This window comes from Lytechinus variegatus, chromosome 10 (genome assembly GCF_018143015.1).
Source record: "Lytechinus variegatus isolate NC3 chromosome 10, Lvar_3.0, whole genome shotgun sequence".
Lineage (NCBI taxonomy): Eukaryota > Metazoa > Echinodermata > Echinoidea > Temnopleuroida > Toxopneustidae > Lytechinus > Lytechinus variegatus.
Window position 1 is genome coordinate 30,985,198 of NC_054749.1, and position 23,061 is coordinate 31,008,258.

General features: G+C 34.5%; 2 protein-coding genes across 7 annotated transcripts in view; one reads left to right on the top strand and one right to left on the bottom strand.

Annotated features, from left to right (window-relative positions):
• Positions 1–10,104, bottom strand: part of LOC121422275 (cholesterol transporter ABCA5-like) — an 80,986-nt gene extending 70,882 nt beyond the window's left edge. For all 5 annotated transcript variants that reach the window (XM_041617196.1, XM_041617195.1, XM_041617193.1 and 2 more), the window contains exons 1-4: positions 10,018–10,104; positions 7,530–7,687; positions 6,631–7,033; positions 5,154–5,284 (exon numbers count right to left, since the gene is read on the bottom strand). In XM_041617196.1, coding sequence (XP_041473130.1) covers positions 5,154–5,284; positions 6,631–7,033; positions 7,530–7,613 — 618 coding nt within the window. In that variant the 5' untranslated portion in view covers positions 7,614–7,687; positions 10,018–10,104. The remainder of the gene's footprint in view (positions 1–5,153; positions 5,285–6,630; positions 7,034–7,529; positions 7,688–10,017) is intronic.
• Positions 10,105–10,232: 128 nt separating this feature from the next.
• Positions 10,233–22,737, top strand: LOC121422277. 2 transcript variants are annotated; one of them, XM_041617198.1, is made up of 4 exons: positions 10,233–10,589; positions 12,763–12,938; positions 19,285–19,401; positions 20,842–22,737. In XM_041617198.1, exons 1-4 carry the CDS (start codon positions 10,470–10,472, stop codon positions 21,323–21,325), a joined length of 897 nt encoding a protein of 298 aa, XP_041473132.1. In that variant the 5' UTR covers positions 10,233–10,469; the 3' UTR covers positions 21,326–22,737. The 2 variants fall into 2 exon arrangements, with proteins under 2 accessions (XP_041473132.1, XP_041473134.1); XM_041617200.1 differs by lacking the exon at positions 10,233–10,589 and adding an exon at positions 11,823–11,856.
• The last annotated feature ends 324 nt before the right edge of the window (positions 22,738–23,061 follow it).

Sequence of the window (23,061 nt, forward strand, 5' to 3'; positions counted from 1 at the left end):
ACTGGTACACCAATCTACATAAAATTTTCCATCATGTTAGCAAAGAGATATCCTGAAGTGCAAAAATGTCCCACAAGTCCGCAGTTTTTTTCATTTCTATTCATCATTTTTTTTTGAGAACTTAATAATAGAATACAAAAGAACAAGTGGTGATATAGTATCATTGGTTTGATCAATGAATATTCATGAATACATGCCTCGAACTGTTTCACTGGAATAATGAAAATCTTTACAATTTTGTTATTCCTTGTCCAATTTGATCAATTTTTCAGTGTTTTGTTTTTCTGATTTTTTTTTATCTGTTCAAATCACAATTATTTTCATATTATTTCATATATTGAAGGAGCGAAGCAGCTGTTTATGCTGGATTTCAATATTGCAGTACTATACAAATCTGTGCTACCAATGACCTGTGATGTCTGTAACAAAATGGTGATACGATATGTCTGTAATTTTTTTTCAATGAATTATGGAAACATTTAGACATAAAACACATTTTAGAGTACCTAGAAATTACACTTCAAGTGAGATGGAAATCAAAATGTTTGAAATGGCTAGTATTCAGAAAATCTCTATTTCCTTCCAAAATCCTGTTAAATAATCTAAATCATGGGTCCTTGGCTTTATAACATTCAGCAGTATCCAGTCTGGTAACATCATATAAATTTTCAAATGAAACCTGTTTTATGGTGAAAATTTTAACTTCAGAAGAAATACGTACTGAAAAAATGCAGTAAAATGAATTTTACTGCAATGTTTATAAAGAAAATTGTTACTTCAGAAGAAATATGTAATGAAAAAAAATGCAGTAAAATTAATCTTACTGCAATGTTTATAAAGAAAACACTTGTTTTCAACAGCTGAAAAATATCTTTTCTGACTTGGCCACATTTCCTTTATTAAATCTTTTTTGATATAACCCTTCCTGAATACTTTACAGGATGACACAAACTTGTGTCTCCATTTTCATATTTTTTACCATTGGGTATCATTTTCATGTAAGTTCAATAGGCCTACAACAAAAATGAATTGCTCGTTCAGAAACCACTTTAAATACCCCCAAACTTTCCTCTGAAATATATAGAAAATTGTTGCTGTTCAAAGCAGGCAAATTTATACTATACATGTACATGTACATCTACAGGCCAGTACACACAAAATTGACCTCAAGTGCAAGTGATAATATTTGAGTAGTGTAAACAACTTTACCCTTTCTGAATAATCTTCTCATGATATCACTGAAGATAGCCTACAGTACCTGTATGCCATGGGTGTCTTGTCTACTGGTGTCTTGTCCATAATATTTATATATTAATGCAAAGATGTGTGTATTTTGGAATGTCTTGATGTTATTCTTTGTCATAAATAATTGCTTCCATAAATGACATGAAAGAAAATGTGAAAAAAATTAGACTTCAAATGTATAGGAGTGGCATTCATGTACTGTATGTCCACAGAAGAGAATACAACAGGATCCTTACATGTAGGCCTTTATTACCCTTTTTCAGTTAAATTTTACGGTCTTTCTGCAGCAGTAAATTGCAGAAAAGGGTGTTCCTCCAGATTAATTTTCTGTTTCAGATATTTTTACATTATCAACACACCTTTGATATACATATATTTTTTTCAATTATTAATTATATCCATAAATATGTATGATTATAAAATTTTACAAGACATTTTTTCATGGTTACAGTGCTCGACATATGTTGAGTTTCAGTTTCAAAAATTAAAAAAATCAGATTCAAACATTCAACCAAAATATCAACAGTATACAGGAATCTAGCACATCAACAAAGTAGAAAGGTGAAAATAGGCACACACAAAATAACTATAAAAATTTGTTTTTTTTTTCACACCAATCAGCATATCTATCAATGAAGTAGAAAGGTGTAGGAGAAAGAAAAAATAATTTCAACAAACATGAAATTTCATCTTTACACCAATCAGATGAACCTTCAGTGATATGACATAACCATCATTCACAATGCAGAACCACTACTAGGTCATATCAAGAAATTAGAACAAAAACAAACAATTACCTCAAGTTCTCAACCATGTATACCAGGCAATTTTTTTTTCAGGGGTTACTTTTCACAATCTACTTCCTAATGCCCTTTTTACACAGGATTTTCTTAACCCTGGACTATCGCTAACCCCGTACTATCCTTAACCCCGTACTATTTTTTTTCCTTTTCACACATGCCAAATTGTTATTGCTAACCCCGGATAAGGAATGCTTGCTTTTTACACACGAAACTCGCTAACCCCGGACTAGTGGTTTTTGTCAATCATTCGTAGTACAAGTGCTTCACTCGTACACTTTTTACACACGCTACAATTTCCTTAACCCCGTACTATAGGTAGGGCCAAATAGTACGGGGTTAAGCTTAGCCCACTTTCGTTTTACACATGCGACCTTAACCCCGTACTATTGCTCTTAGCACCGCAATTGGTGGGATAACCCTGCTTTTTTGCAGGGCCAAATAATCCCGTACTATAGGTGGGGTTAGCCCACTTTGCAAAAACGCTGTGTAAAACGAAAGTGGGCTAAGCTTAACCCCGTAATATAGGTGGGGCTAAATTGCCATTTAGCCCCACCAATAGTACGGGGTTAAGGAAATTTTAGCCTGTCTAAAAAGGGTATTAGTCTACATCATTGGATAAGTTTTAAAATTGGAGTGAACTGGATTTTCTAGGGCTCTATTTCACAGGTAAAATCACCCTAATACTGTACATGTATGCCAGTGAATACTGCCAGGGATATATCCCTGATACTCCAGATACCTTGGAAGCCAATGAACGGCATATGTTGAAAAGAGTAAGTATGTTAAAAGTGATTACCCAATTACGTAAACATTACATAACACACAGACATGTTTCCCATTACATCCTCAGTGCAGTGTGAAGGCATCATCTGTACTCTATTTCAAGCATTCATACTTTGACCTCCCTCATTGAGTCCATGTAGAAAAGTACTATGTAGACAAGTATTATGTAGGCATACAGGTGAAACTAAGAGATTTTTTTGCATACGCTGTATCTTGTATGCTCTTTTGATACAAGAGTATCTATATTGAAATGCAGATAAAAATGTGATGGATACTGACAATCTGAAATCCCCATTACTACATTATTATAATCCGGAGAGGGGTGCACTTCTATTGACGAGTGGATACCATGCGCGACCATGAGGTCTCAAAAAGCAACCTAAACACATATTTTCCATACTCTGAAAATGCACCCCTTAACAAGTATTGGAATGTGAACCGGGCTTGTGAAACCCTACCCTTAACAAGTATTGGAAACAAAACGATACTATTGGCAAGTATTCCCTGAAATAAACCCCTAAATCAAGTACAGCGATATTTTAATTGTTATGTCACGGTCGTCGGTTTTACCTTTACCTACATCATTAGGTAATTCAGTACAGCTCCACTCACGCAAATCGTACTCTAAACACGTAGTGTTGACTCTTGGGGCAAAATGTACATCCTTTATAAAACATTTTAGTTTTGATTTTTATACCCTCTAAAATTTGACCGTAAACACATAGCTTTCCTTTCGAAAATAGATACCCTTTTTTCATTATTTTTAACACCCTTATTATGTTACGTACATAACATGCCTATTATGAAAAGACATCCTTTTAACATGTTTTTTGTTCGCGCATGGTATCCACTCGTCACTGTAAGTGCCCCCCCCCCCAGGTTATAATCATTATCATCACCTTCATCATCAACGTCATCCTCACCATCACTACAACCATCAGAACATGGTCAATAAAAAGATTTTGTGTAAATTAGCTCTTTATATCAATTACCTCTTTTATCACTAGTCCTGACGACAAATGCATGTTTTTGCCGCTTAGTGATTAAATCGATAACCTTTCTCTCATTGTCGATAATGCCAACTATTATGTAGGGACAGTGATTTTCTGTGATAGCGGATAACGAACATAATTCACTGAAACAGCATTTTGAAGCAGAAAGTGGCTTTCCAAACAAAAAATCCTAGAAAACATATTTTTCCTCAAAATACACAGAAAAGCAACAGAAATCACTCCACAATCTCAACAAAATAAGAATACTAACGAGCCACAAAACATGATCTCACTTTGCTACAATCATGACAATCCAAACATCGTGACTGCCCTCGACTCCATGATCATATCGAAAACATTCATAAGCGAAAGCTCAATTTAGTGACCAAAACAAGTACCAAATCTAAGCAACACGGCCTCGTGTTGCTGCCCTCTACATTCGAAGATGTAACAGCACAAATCCAAAATGGAGGATAGGCGAAAGTCGTTGACTGCTCACAACGACGTCCAAAAAGCCTCCAAATATTGATAAAATTTTATCCAACCCTAAAATAATGCTAATAATGTGAAAGGTGATGTATTCATGCTAAATATACATTTAGCATCTATGTTACATTATAAACAGAATTGTCACCTATCAATAAAATGTTCTTTTGTCGACAGTTGCCAATATCGGTAAGATGTTTTTAGCGATATATCGAGACAGAGAATTTTCTTACCGATATCAGCACTAGTGTGAATACATGTGAGGGACTCTAGATTAATTTGCATGATCTTAGCAACCAATACAAGTGATAATTGGTATGAATATCCCCAATTCAATTTGAAAATCATCATCATAATCATCATTACTGTCATCATCATCATCGTCATTATTTCATTTCATTTATTTCACATTAAAATCCAATACACACAATTACATAAGAACGAAAAAGAAATTATTCCATGTATATATAAAAAAGAAAAACATACAACAAAATCAAAATATGATGGTAAATAATGTGACCGGGGCTAGAAAAGCAGAGCTTATCGAGTCTAGCCCCGGCAGAAATGGAGAATACGAGAAGAAGGAAGGAGAGGCCCACCCCGAGACTCCGAGAGCACGAACGGTCAGAGACGTTAGACACTCTGACCGTGACCAACTAAGCTCCCGGAGTAGCTCTCTCCTCCAGTGAACACTTTAAAATCAGCCTATTGGAAATAAGGGGGGGGGGACAGATTGCTTTCTGTAATCAACCATAACCACCATTCATGAATGATGCCATCACCATTATTGGCATCCCTATCATCATCACCATGATCATCATCATCTTAAAGTCTCTCAGCTCACCTTAACCATCAGATGTTCTACCATGGCTTGTATTGCTGAGAAGCCCGAGTATAGATAAGTGTTTGCAGGACAGTTACGCCAAGGATAGGTTAGACCATACGCTGGATCATCATTATAACAACTCGGAGAGCCTGAAAACAGAGAGGAGGATAAACAAATGAATGACTATCTTAATATCACACAGGGATGGAAAACACACATAGAGAGTAGTTAATCAAGGTCCTGTCATTGGAATTCAATTCCAACCAAAATTTGTAAAAGTAAATCACAAAATGTTTTCAAAAAGAAATATAAAACTTTTTTTACTTGATTAATATTGTTGTTGTTTGCATCGATATGTAGGCTCTTGTATTTTATGGTATTATAGTTTTGCCCAGTGTTTGTTTGGCATTTTGTTGTCACATTTTTAGGGTACTTTGAGTTTCTATATGTTATTTAAATTTTTATTATTTTAAGTATCTTGGGTTGGTGTTTATAAGGTTCATCCTTTCTTGCCACTGTCCTCACTAATGTTTTTCATGAATATCGTATGATACTCTAGACTATAAATATAGATGTCTTCTTTTACATATATAATCCATAATTTCATATGAATTACTAAATAGTAAATATCTAGATGTACGATAGTTGTAGCTGGTGGGTAGGCCTTAGTCTGATAATTTAAATCCAAGTTCAAAAACACAAAAAAGCAAAGTAAAGAATCATGAATAATAAGACTAAGTTACTGATAATTTGTAAAAATTATTGTAACTGTCCTTTTGATTCCTCTTAATGTGGGTCTTCATCAGCTCGAGCTTGAAGAATAGCGCGCTAATGTGGGATCAGAGAAATAAGCCCGAAGTCAGTGGGAGTGTGCGATCCCGTCTTCACCAGCTCGAGCTCGAGTTTAAGCCCGAAACTGGAGCATGCGCGCTTCAAAGGAACAAGCGCGCGGTTTTAAAATTTTACCGCGCCAAAATTCGGAGCGTCTGCGTACGTACACAGTACGTGTGCGTACACGTACACGTGTGTTTTGTTGTTGTAAGAGCGGAAATTGACTGTTGCAGTGCATGGTGGGATCGATAAACCCGAAATTTGAGCTCGAGCTGGTGAAGACGCGAAAAGAATAGTGCACTATTTTGCGAATTAGCTCGCTATTCTGAAAATAAGTCCAAGATTTTGGTGGTTTATTTTTCGATCAGAATAGCGCGCTATTTCCGTCTTCATTGCAAAATTAGCTCGCTATTCTCTGATCGGGCTAATTCACTGTATCAGGAATAGCGCGCTATTCTTCAAGCTCGAGCTGGTGAAGACGCACCTTTAAATAGCTCTTAAAATAGATTATGACAAGCGAATTGCCTTCGTTCATTTACAAAACTACATATACATGTACATAAATCTACAATTTTCTATTAACATATTGGCAATGAGTGCCAGAGGTCCCTTTATGAAGCCCTATGAGTAGCAGAGAATGCAGTAATCAAAGGATTTAACTCACCGCGACCCACATAAGGTCCATAATCAAGAGAAACAGCTCCATAGGTAAGTCGGATTTTGTAGGATAAATTAGATGGAAAGTCCTCATCAAACACCAAAGCTACACTTATGTTTGCTGTTCCATTGACCACATCATCAACAATCTCATCCTCGGAGGCATACCCGACATAGCCCGGAATTGCCGTTATGTTGAGCAATGACGCCAGGTCAGACGCAATGCTCTCTGTGTCCGACGTGTTGGGGGTGAAGGCTATGGGGAAGGACTGGATGTTCGATGCAAAACGCGGATCAAAGAGGTCGTACGATTTCAAGGACTTAGAGGGAATCGCCGGTATAGGTTCAGTTTGAGTGGTGTAGCGCACTGTGGCCAAATTGGCAACAAAAATGAGGGAAATGAAGATCTCCTGTGAGATGAAGAATAAATAAAATGGATCTGAGAATTAAAATAAAAAAAGATATATTACATTCAATTCTTGATAATTTCTAATATATGTAGACACATAAAAACCTTTTAAATCAATTAAAGAAAATAATTTATGTATGGGACTAACCTGTAACATCACCAAATGACTTGATAGAGCAATTTGCCATGTTTTAAGGGCATACATGTAAGTTCCAATGCCAAGAATCAAAACCTGAACTCCCTTGAGGATATAGGCACCAGGACCAAAGCACTTCGTAAAATGAAGTGCCTTTGACATACAGTACCAATGCACTCTGCAAGCATTGTGTTATCCATTAAAAGACACAAGAATCATTTATTTTAATTATGTTTTTAAAAAATATTTCATAATTTATATTCAATGCTCCGTAACAGCTAGAAACAATCATCAATTATTGGTTAAAACGATCAGACAAAATATTAACAATTTCCTAAGTGAAAATCAATCACATTTTTACCTGAAATGTGAGCTGTTTAAATCGTATCTTGAAGAGAAAGTTACGGTAAAGTAGCCAATATAACTGGTCCCAGAACTTGCCCATGATGAGAGTTGATTTTCAAGGCCACCGGTGAATATTAGCTTTTTACCGTTTCTTAAGAGCTACTGTAATAGGAACTGTATAAACATAATAAAAGAGAAATAAAATGCAAGATTGAAAATTACAATTTTCTCCAATTTTCTCATTTTCTTCTGATTTTCTTTTTACTGCATGATAAAAGAATTTTATGCAATGGTGATGATTATGATGATGATGATCATCATCTGGTACGGGATGAAGGCGCGAGCCTGTAACTCCCGGTCGCTTCTTGTAGGATTGGTCACTGAAAACTACTACTTCATGAGCTTGCGTGAGGAGTCATGGAAGCTCAAAATGCTTATTTCGCCAAAATATATCAATATTTCTTTTAAATTTGTCTGTTGATGGCATTTGTATGAGGTTTTCAGGAAGACTATTCCAGTCATTGATATACTCTTCTACTGAAAGACTTATATCTCACATCCAGTTTGCTATGGGATTTCAATAATTTGATGGATATGATGACTAAGATTATAATGACAAATTACAAAAAAACTAGAGCCTGAAAACATCAGTTATTCTGTTTATACTGTTTTATCAGAAAAAAGGTAATAGCATTTAAACCTGTACATGTTTGTCGCCTGATGTGACGTTAGACGGTTATCAAAGTTGAACAACATGTATGGACAAATAAGAAATAATTCATTAGAACATAAAGAGTGGTTGAAGACTAAGGCATTTTTAATTTATAATTTTAGAAGTCAGAAACTCACAACAGAGCCAGTATTGGGAAAATATTCATGAAAAACATTTTACTTTAAAAAACTAATACATGCATGCAATGATACTGAGCAAATCACATCAAATCAATACACTTTTTCTTATTTATAGATGGAACTTAATAACTTATAGATCAATCAGTGACATAAAGTAAGAAAAATAAATAAACCTTAAAGAAAAAATCTACTGGCAATAAACAATAAAATTCATATCTTTAATAATTTGACAGTGACAGCAACCAAAACATATCACACAAAAATATCTGAATATACATCCATATAAGTTATATAACTTGTTAAGTTCTTCAGGATTTACATGACAATTACCAAAAAAAATGCAAAATTATTGTTTCTTTACAATAAATACCAATAAGATAATGAATGAGTGCTTTGTCTCAGCCCTACACTTGCAGACAATTTTTATCTGACAATGCGTATCTAGTAATCCATGAAAAATACTGTCAATACACTGTGCATATGCATATTGGAATGTTGCAATGCAGACAGACAATTCCAAAATATGGTAATAAATTCTCTAACTGAAAGAGGACATAATAACTAAAGGAAAATCCCTGATCCAAGGACCAAATTGACTTTATTTTGGACAGAATCCAATACAATTATTTCAGATTTCAGACAATCATACAATTTGAGACAATGCCAGACATTGTAAAACATAGAGGACCATTACAATATATGGCAATACTTTGTTGGCTCAAAAACTCCAACTTTGTGACACAGCCATTAAGCATGCCAATAGAATATCTTGGCGATAGTATAACAAAGATCATATGGGTGTGAAAAAACCACACTCATTTCAACAACAATCAAATTCAGAGTTAATTTTAACATTAAAATATGTTAAAATTAAGGGGCATAAATCGTAGTCTATCTGTTGTTAATCCACAATACAGCTCAAATTAGGCACAAAAATGATCTAAGGCCAATTTAGATTCAGTTTCATTTATGGCAGGGGAGCTTTCTCAAATTAGATCTATCCAGTACCGATACACCTCGTAAATAAAAAATCAGTTGATTTATCGTTTATAGAATCCAATGTCATAATCGTTTATGAGAAGAACTGACTTAGGAACACACCCTTTACATAGATTAAGTCGTTATTAAATAATATTATCACATCTGAAATTGATTCAAGTCTTTTAAAAATAATTATGCCAAAATTAAAATCACTCTACAGTACACAGACACAGTCTTCAGTGTCACTAAACCCAGGGGCCAGAGAGGGTCGCTGCCATAGCTAGGGATTTTAGAATTGAACTGACAATATGGCAGTATAAAAAATGACAATTACAACCCCTTTATTTATTTATTCAACTATTTATTCAACTATTTATTCAACAATGCAGCAACCAGCTGTAGATCTCCGGGATCAGCGGAGGAAGAAGAACCCCAAATGAAGCCATACCAGTTTGTAATCCCGCCCTGCGCGGTGCTGCTGGGGGAAGCTACGGTCATATCGTACTCGGAATACCGTCCGGCTGGATACCCGTTTGACGTAGGATGGAACCGTGAGAATTAGAGACGATGTTTTTCCGCTAATCAATTAGTTCACTTATTGAAACAGTCAACATATGTCAGAGAAGAGTAAGGCACATTCATACTTAAGCATAGAAAAGAGTATACGTTACCAATTACAGATTTATGTACAGATTCCTGACCTTCCAGCATTAAAGTCGTAGAGAGTTACCATCAGCTCCTGTTATGACTTATGTAATGTTTTTCGCACACGGCCCTGTTTACTTTTTTATTTGGGTTGCTTTGGCTTGAGCTTGGCAAGCGAGTTAGCTTCTGTAAGCAATGAATTCCAATGCCCGGAGTTAGAAATGAATATTCATTATGAATGACGTATTCTGTAGCGCGCATAATTTAATAGCGTTGTAGCCATAGAGTTAAATAGCGTTGTAGAGCTAGCTACGTACCGGTACGGTACGTACAAAAAAGTATTAGGCCTAGGTTACCAGTACTTTAGCCCTATCGATGCCAGTGATGGCTGCACAAGTCCATTTAGGATTGCCCAAATTTTGATGTAAAGCTGGGACCAAATTTCGGCTATGTTTTTACGAAAGAAGCGGTGGAGGAAATGATAAGGCATCATGAGGTGTCAACATTTTCATCGTTTACAATCCAGCAGACGAGATGCACGCCCGCGCTGCCAAAGAAGGGCCAGGAACGGGGCCAGGCCCAGGAACAGGAGATAAAGGTATGATACATGGTACAATATAGGCCTACCAGGGTGACCAGATTTCACAAAATGAAATAGGCCTACGGGACATTTAACAAACGAAGATCAACAAAGAAGCCCACACAAAGTATTAGACTTGTGATAAAAATATATTGAATTGGAAGAGAAGGTGAACGAAAGAATAAAGGAGAAAGAAAAGAGATGATTGAGAAGGAAAGAAAATAAAGGAAAAAATAAAAAATAACAAAGTTAGAATAAAAGAAGGATGAAAAAAATAATAAAAGAGATAAAATATAAGGTTTCCGTCATTCTTTGAAATTAGTATAGAAAGAAAGAAAGAAAAAAAGAAAGAAAGGAAGGGAAGGTGAATAAATGTATGAAAGACAAAATAAAGGAGAAAATTGAAGGGGGAAAGGTAAGAAAAAGAAGGAGGAAAAAAATAATGAAGGAAATAAACTGTTTCCTTCATTCTTTGAAAGAAAGAAAGAAGAAAACTGGAGGAAGGAAGGGAAAGAAACAAAAGAAAGAATAAGGGAAAAAATAAAGAAAGGAAGAAAGAGCGGAAGGGAAGAATGAAGGGAGGAGAGAACGCAAAAAGAAAATAATGGGAGGAGAGAAAGAACAAAAAAAAACAGGAGACGAAGAGAGAAGGAAGCCAAGGTAATTATAAGGAAAGAAAGAAGGAAATAAAAAAGGATATTTGATAAAGAAGGAAAGAAAGAAAAATGAACAGAGAGAGAGAAAAGAAAAAGTCTAGGAAAGAAAGAGGAAATAAAAAGATGGAACAAAATTAAAGGGCAAGCAGAAAAGATAGGGTTTTTATAAAAGAAAGAAAAAGGGAAAAGTTCAAACTTCAAGTAAACAAAAAATCCAATCATCTAATAAAAATCATAATTTTATTTGGTGTTTTTTTAAATGTATTTTTAAAACTTAAAAAATAAGATATTTTAGAAATTAATAAAATTTCAAAGTGAAACATATTGTCAAAATTAGAAATTAGGTGAAACATCGCGGCATCGTACACACCAAAACCCAAAATGAAAGCTGAAACAACTAGATCTATGGAAAGTCAATAACTTGTTCCTCCGATTACATCTCCAAATCATTAATCTGAGAATGCATAGTATAATTATAAAAATTTCCCGGCGATTTTGTGATTATTTTGGTGGAAACCTGTTTATCATGTGAGATTGTTTGCACCATTGAGAATTTGCTTCGATCCTCCATGCCTAGCTAGTAGCCTGCCACACACAGGCAGGAGGCCAGTTCGTTTGCAATGTATTGGGTTAGCAACAAATCACCGCAGAACTTGCAAAAGTTTACAGTTATCGATTGAATTGTTGTCCCTGCTTCGTCAGCTGTTGGTTATTTAATAAAATTTCGTCACTTTTAAACTACATTTTGTTCAATATTCTGAAATACGGGACAAATAGGCGTCCCGGGAAGGGTTTGTCGGGACGCCGGGACACATGCAGGAGCAAAATACGGGACAATCCCGGGAAATAAGGGACGTCTGGGGCCCGTTGCATAAAACTTTTTACCTGAGAAAACTCAGGTTGTTTTTACCGGAGTTTTTACCCTGTGCTAAAGTCAATGGCGGAAATCAGACTAACCTTAGTTTTCAGTTTTTACCAGAGTTTTCTTGGGTAAAGAGTTTTATGCAACAGGCTTCTGGTCACCCTGAGGCCTACTATTATTTTTGTGTTAGTGGTACAATATAGGCCTACTATTATTTTTGTGTTAGCAGCTAGTCCGTCCTATTTTGACAGAAAGCCCTTTATACCGCCTCGCCCTTCACTGTATGATACCGGGTGTAACTTATGATATGTGTAGTGTTTAAGGATCATTCTTTTTCTATTATAGATGATGCTAGATGTCTCTTTGTATCAACTGCATGCAGGCGAAACTTCAACTGATATAGCTATTTGAAAAAAAAACAAGTGGAAATTCTTGCAAATCGTGCAAGTTTTTGCGTGCCACTGTGAGCGGCTTTACAGAGTAAAGGAGTTAAACCCTATTGTAAATTTATATTACTAAACAATAAAATCATCAACACAAACTTGTAAGTTATGTGTTGCTATAACATCTGTTTTGGCCAAATCTTTACCATTTACTGACATATTTTCTGGACAAATCAAGTTATTAATTTGATATTGTTAACATTACCAGTGACAATGTTGTTGGTTTACAGGTGGTCCAAGGATATACTGGCAAGATGTTGCAACCAGTAAATTTTCAGTGCCTGCTGCAGCAATCCCTTTTGATGGTATACCATACACCTATGTATCAAAGCTGCTATATGAGTGTCACCATGGGAAGGATTGGAAGGAAAAGCAAAATATTCTCAAGCGAGATCAACGCAAACAGGTATAATTTTTCTTTGTAATGTGGTGTTATTTCCAGTGTGTGATATGTGTTTCGACCCAGTAAACAAACACCCATGTACACTAAATTGCAAGACATAGGAATGTATTTTCGACTGCATGCCATTACCTTGTTCATTTTCTCAAATACAATGATGACATTCTCAGGGCTCCATTAAAGATAATTATAGCTCAGTTTTAAAAACGTGACTCTGTTTGGGAATCGTTGGGTTTTGGTTGGACGATGCTTTATAATGCTTTAATTGCATGCTTTCGGATTTTTTTTTGTTAAGCAATTTCCCGCGCGTTTAAAGTATTTTAAGCGCCATCGCCAAATTATACATAAGATTGATCTATTCGAATGACTCTACATTGTCTTTTATTCAAAGTGACAATTACCGCTTCTTCTAAAACATGTTTTGAAGGATGTTATATTGCGAACACCAGTCCTAATCTTGACTGGTATGGTCATTTCTCGGTTTGGTTGAGCGATAATATATTTTAATTGCATGTTTTGGGCTGTTTCAACGAATGTATGGAGGTAATTGTTTATGTACACCTGAATCCAGTTGGTATGGGCATTGCTCGGTTTTGGTGACTATATTCAGGTAGTCAACCAAGGCCGAGCAATGTCCTTAGGAATATAATGTTCCTTTCATCAATCTCGCGCTTTATCGCATGTTTTGGGGAAATGCTTTTGTGTTTCACAATTTCCCGCGTGTTTTCAGGCATTCTCCCTTTGGATATAATTGCAACTTACGAATTGTTTCGCTTGCATGCATTTACCCTGTTCATAACAACCACATTCTTAAGCAGTGCATTATAATTGGGGGTAATTAAAGTTTGAATGTAAAAGGCAGTATCGGTTGGTTTTGGGCTCAGCTCGGTTTTGGATGAGCGCCTCAAAATGTTATCCAGTGCTTTATGTTATAATGTATTTTTTCTTGAAATGACTTTTCAACGATTTCCCGCGCGTGTTTTGATAAAATGTCATTATTGATGTACCATCGCCTATTTATCGATATACATTGCCTTGTTTGCATGCCTTTGTTGTTCACACTTATAAAATGGCAACAATGATCACTTTCTCTAAGCATGCATTTGGCCAGAACTCCAGATCCCAATTGTTATGGGTAGTGAAAATTGCATGCTTGGTTCTGGTCAAGCGATCGTTGCATAATTTTGTTTGTAAGCTTTTACCACATTCATTTACAAAAAAGAACAACAATGCCATTCCTAATAAGCATGAAAGTACCTTGTTCATATGTGAATACCAGACCCTGGTTAGTATGGGTATTCCTCGACTTTTTTTATCTCCGTTTTTTTTTGTTGTTTGTTATTCATTGTTCAATACTTTGATGCATGTTTCTAATCGTACATTTGTTACACGCCTTTTTCCCGATTATGTCATAATAATGCATTCTCTATACATACTTTGACTCAATTGAGATTGCTTTATTCAAATGTGAATGTTCGACCCTGACCGGTTTAAGTATAGCTTGTCTTTGGCTAAGCGACGCTCTTGTATTTTTCATTGCTTTCATGGAAGCTTTTAAAATGCTCATTGCCAATTTTCTCTTGTGTTTTCATGAATTTTAAAATTTAGACTGGCTGATTGGTATTGATTGGCCTGGTATAGCGTACTCTCCTTTGTTATGTATTTATTGCTCTGGTGTATATTTTTTTTCATAGAAAATTGCCTGTTTGCATGTCTTTACCAAAATTAGCAACAGCAACAATTTTATCTATTTTCAATTGTACGTGGCAAAAATTATTGTCGCCTCTTTTCATGTCCACAATATGGATTTTGCTTATATTGATATGCTTAATCTTGTTATTTGCCAACCTGTATGGGGTTATCGTTATTTTTCATCATTTGCATTTCTTATATTGATTTTTTTCTTTGGGCATCTCTCCAGTAATTATCAATGATGTATGTTTACCATCTTTGCTCTCTGACGCGTTTGTCCGCTCTGCCTACGAAGATTTCTGCTAAATGCTGCCCTCTCTCGAACTTTTATGAATTCGTTATTTGTTTTTATGTGTTCGTGTTTCTATGTATCTCTGTTACTTATTTGTTCCCACACAGGACCTTTTATTTTAATTACTCTTCTTTTACCAACTCAATGCCGAAAGTAGTAGTGAATGTTGAGACACTAACTGTACTTCCGTGAATACTTTAACTGATATGCCGTTTTATTCCTTGAGTAATGATGACCTCTCCATTAATTTGAATACACATAATTCAAATGGCAACCCTCAGGCTAATTTGGCGTACAACCACTTTGTAGCAAACAACATCAATGCATCATCAGAACTTCTAGATTTTCACACTGATCATGACTTAATTCGCAATCCTTCATCAGAATACATCACTGAACTTCAATTCAAAAACACTAGTAAACAATTCTCCAAAGATATTTTTTCTTTATTACATTTAATCATAAGAAGCATAAATAAACATTTCGAAGAGTTCCAACTGCTTTTAGACAATAATTCATCTAGACATTCGTTTTCCATTATTGGACTTACAGAAACTTGGTTAACTGATGAATCCAATATTCCATTTGCATTAGATCAATATGATTTCGTTTTTAATAACAGGAAAGATAGACATGGCGGTGGTGTTGCGTTATATGTTTCCCACAATTATGAATACAAAATTCATGACGAAATCACTACTATGAATGAAAATGTAGAGTCACTTTTTATCGAAATCAATGTCCTAAATTCCAAAAATATAATTGTAGGTGTTATATATAGACCACCAAATTCCAACCACAATGATTTTTTACTTTATCTTTCTAACTTAGTTAGAAATCCATTGTTGTTGAACAAAGATGTTTTTATATTAGGAGATTTTAATATCGATATATTGAAGCATGACAGCAACAATACTGCCCATGAATTTCTTGAAACATTTTTGACTTCTTCATATTTGCCATTAATATCAAAACCCACTCGCATTGCAGATCGCTCTGCAACCCTTATTGATAACATATTTTGTAACATCATGCCGTCTCCTGATTCTGAAATAATACTATCCGATCTGACAGATCATTTTCCCATTATGTCACATTTTCCCCTTAAAAATTCGTGTATTAATCCTTCCAAGCCATCAAGGCGGAGACCTACTCCCGAGAATCTTGCAAGATTGGGTGTTTCGTTAGAATCTGTTGACTGGTCGCCTATTTATAACAATAACGATGTAAACACATGCTTCAATAACTTTCTTAATATTTTTAACAGTGAATTAGACAAGCATATTCCAAAAGTAAAAGATAAACAAACTAACTACAAAAAATCACCGAGACTTCCTTGGATATCCAAAGCACTTTTGCGTTCAATCAACAGAAAAAACAGTTTATATTATAATTCCAAACTTAAAGGTACTCTTCAGGCAAAAACTAAATACACCACATATAAGAATACTTTAACTAAAACAATACGTTTGGCAAAGAAAAGATATTTTACTGATCAAATAATTCTGTATAAACACGACATTCAAAACACATGGAAAGTTCTTAAACAAGCCATGAATTTATCCAGTAACAAGTCCGATATAACTGAAATTAGGTCTAACGGTGATATTATTGGTGATCCTGAAAATATAGCTAATATTTTTAATGACTATTTTTCATCTATAGGAACTAACCTAGCTCGAGACATCCCCCCTTCAACAAAACACTTTCATGATTACCTAGGTACACCTAATTCTAGTTCAATATTTTTCACTCCCGTAGTCAAAAAAGATATTACTGACGTTGTATCTAATTTGAATAATAAAAAAAGTCCTGGTTATGATGATGTCAATAACTTTATTTTAAAAGGTATAATATCTGAAATTATCGATCCTTTGACATATATTTTTAACCTTTCTCTAACCTCCGGTCAAGTCCCTGATCGCATGAAAATTGCCAAGGTCATTCCATTGTACAAAAAGGGTGACAAGTTAAGTGTCAGTAATTATCGCCCAATTTCTTTATTATCATCCTTGTCAAAAATTTTAGAAAAAGTGGTTTATAGCAAAACAATTGATTTTTTTAAATCTCACAATATTTTTTCTAACTTTCAGTTTGGATTTAGAGAAAAACACAACACAGAACATGCACTATTGAATTTCGTTGATAAAGTGGCCCACGCTTTTGATAATTGCTCACATTTAGTCGGCATTTTTCTGGACTTCTCCAAGGCCTTCGACACCATTAACCATGATATCTTATTACATAAACTTTCTCATTATGGTGTGCGCGGGAAGGCCTTGGAGTGGTTCAGAAGCTACTTGTCCGACAGACGTCAATTTGTATCTTTGAATGGTCATGCATCCAACATGCAATACATTAATTGTGGAGTCCCGCAAGGCAGTCTGTTAGGCCCTTTATTATTTATCATTTATATTAATGACTTTTGTAAATCATCTGATATCCTTTCGTTCATTCTTTTTGCAGACGATTCTAATATATTTTATTCCCATAAAAATCCATATACCTTAGTAAATACTGTTAATAATGAACTTTTAAAAGTCACACAATGGATAAGATCCAACAAATTGTCTCTTAATCTACTTAAAACTAAATATATGCTATTTAGCAATTCCATTGATACACTTCCCATGGACATTGTTTTAGATGACACTAATTTAGAAAGTGTCACATTCATTAAATTTCTCGGTGTTACCGTTGATAATAAGCTTTCCTGGAAATACCACATAGATTGTATATGTAAGATTATTTCGCGAAATATTGGCATTATCAATAAACTAAAATATCATTTTTCGTCGTCATCACTTTTAATGCTATATTCTTCCCTGATCTTGCCTTACTTGAATTATGGGATACTTGCCTGGGGCAGCACCCACCAAACCATTTTAGATAGACTGTTATTACTGCAAAAGAAGTCCCTTCGTGTTATTCATAATTCAGCTTTTCGTTCACACACTGACCCACTATTTTTTGATAGCAAATTGCTGAAGATAAGCGACCTATACTTATTTCATTTAGGACAATTTATGTTTAAATTTGACAAAAACACACTTCCACGTGTATTTGATTCTATGTTTCCTCTTAATCGGTCTTTTCATAATTACCCTACTAGGCAATCTAACGAATTTCATTTACCCCGTTTTAGAACTTTATTGGCAAAGAGTACATTTATGTTCGATGGTCCTAGATTTTGGAACTCCCTCGACATTAACATAAAAAACAGCCCTTCCATACATTCTTTTAAAAGAAAACTGAAAAACTTCTTACTTCAATCCTACCGAGGTCTTCATTACTAATTCCCGCTTGTTATCATCTCCTCTCAGACTTCAAGTTATGTTTTTGTCTTTATCATTTTGTTTTATCCTCTCTTTTCGGTCGTAATTTGTCCTGATTCTATTTTACGTTTATTCTACTTTTGTCGTCCTGTTTTGTTTTTTCTTTTTTATTTTTATTATTTCTTCGTTTTGTCTTGTTCTGTGAGTTATCCTGTTCTTTTTCATCTATTCTGTAAATCTTCGTAGGCAAATAGCAACCATTGCGTCTCTCTCTCTCTCTCCTCTATTCTCTTCCTTTAGGGGGGTTCACATTATACAAGCGATGCTTTTGAGTGAATCCCCCATTTCCACAGATACTTTTCTTTCCAAAGTATTATAATTTTTTTCTATAAAATATTTTGTATTTTTTTTTTTTATATGTTATTATCATTAATGTATTGTAAATATTTGTTAAAATGTATGAAAATGATTTGTATATTTGCTATTTCTGTTGGAAATAAAATCTGAATCTGAATCTGAATCTGAATATGGGAGTATTCATCTCATTTTCATATTATTGAATCGGTATGCATCTGAAATTTTAGACTTCTCACAGATATTGCATTTTCTTCAAAGCAGAACTTAATCTGTGTGTCATTGTAATTTATCCATAATTAATGAGCTGGAATTAGTCATTATTTGGAAAACAAAGGGTAGGTCCATCTTTAATTTTAATTTTTTATTTTAAACTTCAGTTCACATGGGATTTTTGTAGGTTAAATATGTTGTCTAGAACAGGTTTACGTGAAACATGAAGAAATTATTCATTTTTAAGGCTGTATTTATAATTTTAGACAACCTCAAATATGCTAATTGGTAATTTTTGTCCAAACTTCGAAAATCCCAATATTTACCACTTTGAAATATTGATATCCAGAACCGCCTGGCTAATTTTAATGATTTTGGTGTCATTTTACTCAGGAATCAAGAGATATATCTATTTCTGCATAGATTACGATGTTACATGAAACTTCAAAATTTCATTGACATGCCTTCTTATATTATTTGAAATTAGTTTGTACATAGATATATGTGCTTGTTGCTGTCCTTACAGGTGGGAGAACATGGCTATGTTGGCACTAAATCCAGGAGACTCATCCAACCTACAAAGAAATAGAATTGTCCAGCAAAACTTATTGTCAAGGAAGTTTTTAAATATCCAGATTTCAAGGTTTGTACTGGTTCTGATTTATCATAATAATATACAAGCAAAATAGCCAAACACTCTACATGTCAGTCTCATATAGCAGTATCAAATTTTACTCAAATTGGGTGCTTTGTTTGCAAATTATCCCCAAAGCATCCAAGTTACAAAGTTTAAAGGGGGGGTCTTTGAGTACTGGTCATCCAGTAGCAACAGAAGGCAAAAATATAAGGTCATTCAGTAGCAAAAGATAAGAAAAGGGGGCCATTGAGTACATGGCAATTTGAAGAAAAGTGGGGTCTATCCGAAGGCACATCATGCGTATCCACCATGGAAGTGCCCCCCCCCCTTATGTAACACTTCATTAAAGGGCTCGATATTGCATATATATCACCGTCCCAATCATAGATAATGAGTAAGACTTTGCTTAAGTCAAAATATCAGGGGTGGTATTCTGAGGTCATTTTATCTTTAAAATATTTTATTTTATCTCTTAAAATGAAATTGGTATTCTGAGACAAGATTTTATCTCTCAGATAAAATTTTAGTTTTTATCTTGCGTATAAATTTTATCTTGCGTGTCTACAGATGATACGCAACAGAACAATGCCTGCGTACACATACCCATCGCGTATCTGGCCATTGCAACGCAGATGATGTGCTTGCGCCCACGTTACTTTGAAGAAAAAATAAAATAAACTTAAAAGAGGGTAGAGGCTATTTTATCTCTGTGACGTTGATTTCACCAGTATTTCTAGGTAAATTAACCCCAAATGATGACATGAAAATGAAGAAAAATTATACATTTATTGAGAATAACACCTTAACGTTGTTCCTGTACAATCAGAGAGTATTTCCTAAGACTTTTCTTTACTAATATTGTCTTTGAAATGATGTTTGAAAAGATGCGATATAGACTTCGAAAAAAGATGAGAGTATTGTCATTTTTGTTAAAAAGAAATCTCCGTAAAGACGCGCAAGCGTATAGTGCAAGCGCATTTGAAGTCAATAAATTGGCGCAATCTGGCCCCTTTGCCACACCTCCTGGCGGAATGGATTTCAATTGGTTGAGTGATATGAGAGAGCTATAAAAGCGTGTTTCTAATTGGATATTGATTTAAAAAAATAGGTGTGTCTTACAGAGATAAAATGAAGATAAAATGGTTCTCAGAATACCGATTCGGAGAGATTTTAAGGGTATTTTATCTCACTGATTTTAACGGAGATAAAATATTTTATTTTATCTGAGATAAAATGGATCTCAGAATACCACCCCAGGGCATTTTTGCTCAATTTGAAGATTACCTGGAAAATTCGCAAGTATTAATCAAGTGTAATATTTATATCCACACATGCAAATCTGCAAAGTTGGGCCTAGTTTACAAATATCAGAAGAATTTTGTATCAGAACCAGTTGAGAAGCAACATTTTATTTTTTATATTATTGTTCGCTTTTTCCCTTTACAGGTACAGGAGGAATAACCTGAAAGCGTCTTCCAAGTCAAGAAAGTTTAGTACAGATATTCCTGACTACCTACACAACCGTCCCTTGTCTGTTATAAAGTTCTGCATGGACCAATTAGAGAGTAGCAAACAAGTAAGAAAGGCAGATGTAAGAACAGGGGATGCACCAAATAGTTACAAGGTACAGAGTATCAGTAGACAAACTGCATTCTACAATGTTAGTTTTGACAAACCAGCATGTGATTGTTTCACGTGGAGACGAAACGGGATCCCATGTAAACATTTCTTTGCAGTATTTACACACACAAATTCCAAATGGCAAGATCTACCAGAATCATATAGGTCGTCCCCATTCCTAATCATTGATGTCCCAGATGATATCATCCCAAAAATGGGGACATGTCATGATTTTATTTCATGTTCAATAAATATGGTCTTGCAGTATTTTTCCATGAATCGGGAAGAAAGTCTTGCACGAGAACCTTGACCATTTTACTCAATGGTAACTTATACTTTGTCCGTATGTATTCATCTTTGAATGAACGGTTCTGGCACTCTATGCCATTATTAGTGTTCACACTCAATAACAGACGTTGCTGCCGAAATGCCCACGCCCATCTCTGTGTATAAAACAAAAGTATAAGCCATTGTTACATTTTACAATACTGCAAAGCAAAGAGATATTTGCTGAAAGGAAATGTGACTTTCAGAATCTGTGGTTTTTGGTGGCATTTAAATTTCACTAATTGCATCAGCACGCCATTGAAATCAATGAACATTATTAATATTAGAAGCAAATTAATTTTGCGATTATGGGGTATTAGCGAAATTACATTGCTAGCAACTTTTTCAAAGTAGAGTGCTGAGATAAACATCTTCAGGGTTGACAATGACAGTTAATTGTAAAAGATAAGTAGTTAACTCCATCTGAGGCATCCTTTAAATGGGCAATGTGTATTTCTATGTAGTTGTTTTAATTGCAACATATTTTTTTATATAATCTTTTGAGACTGCTTGAAAACACAACAATATCCATAACCACGTAACTACAAAAAATTAAGACTGTGGATGAACGTGCCCAAAAGGTATCAAATGTACCCACAGGCGAAGGTTTATTTGAAAGAAATAATTCTTAATGAATTAAGGTGGTGCTACTGGCTAAGTCAGAACGTACATTTCTTGTATATCAGAAAGTAGTTCTTGATCTTGAGTCTCATAACTGAAAGTTTATTCACATGCATATCAGGTTGTTTGGTAGTATGCAAGTCTGGAATATGAAATTGTTGCATCTAGCTGTCCGTTAAAATTGTATTTCCAAAAAAACCTAACCGAGACCCATACAACATATATCTTATGCAAGAAATCTAAAGATTTGATTAGCCAATATGAAAGTAAGTGAAACATACACCTTTAAGTTGATAATAATATCTGTATTTACAACATTTTCTGTGGATTATTACCTACAAACTACATATTCTTCTATTTGTAAAAGGGCCTTTTTTAAAACCCTTTGCTTTGTTCACTGTCTTGGATCTGTCAATCATTTGCTCATACATTATAAAGCTCCTATATGTGTTGAAGAATGATAAATGTTTCAAGATGTGATTGATGTGGAGTTTTACATGAAACAGAAGCAAAATTGTTTGTAACTCCAAGCAAAAGCCTGATACATGTATTACGAGATAGTAATCAGCATTTAGTATATAGTTTTCATTACTCTATACTATACTTAAAATACAAGTCTGAAAGTCAGCACATATTGATAAAGGCTAGCTGAATTGTAGTCAGTCTTTCACATTTGAACGCGTGTTTTACATAAAATATGATTTTGATTTACATGCTGTATTTGTAAGTCTTTTCTGTATGATTGTGTTATTAAAACTATATTTTGTCATCCTATATGAATATGTAAAGTGTCATTTTTTTTTCATTTTTATATCAAAAGTTCCAAGATTTATTTTTCCATGAAAAAATTAAAAACACAATATATATTATATACAAAGACTATTAAACCACATAAGAATTCATGTTTCAATGGTAATTAATCAATAAACAAATTGAAGAGCAATCTTTCTATCTATTTGAAGCTAATGTTTTATCATTTTCACTGACCATGCTTATTAATGCTATTTTTGTTACATTTACATGTCTCTTTCTGGTGTACTTTTTATTTCAAGCTACAATGAGACAAATGTATGTTTCTCTAAGGTTTTTCAAAATACC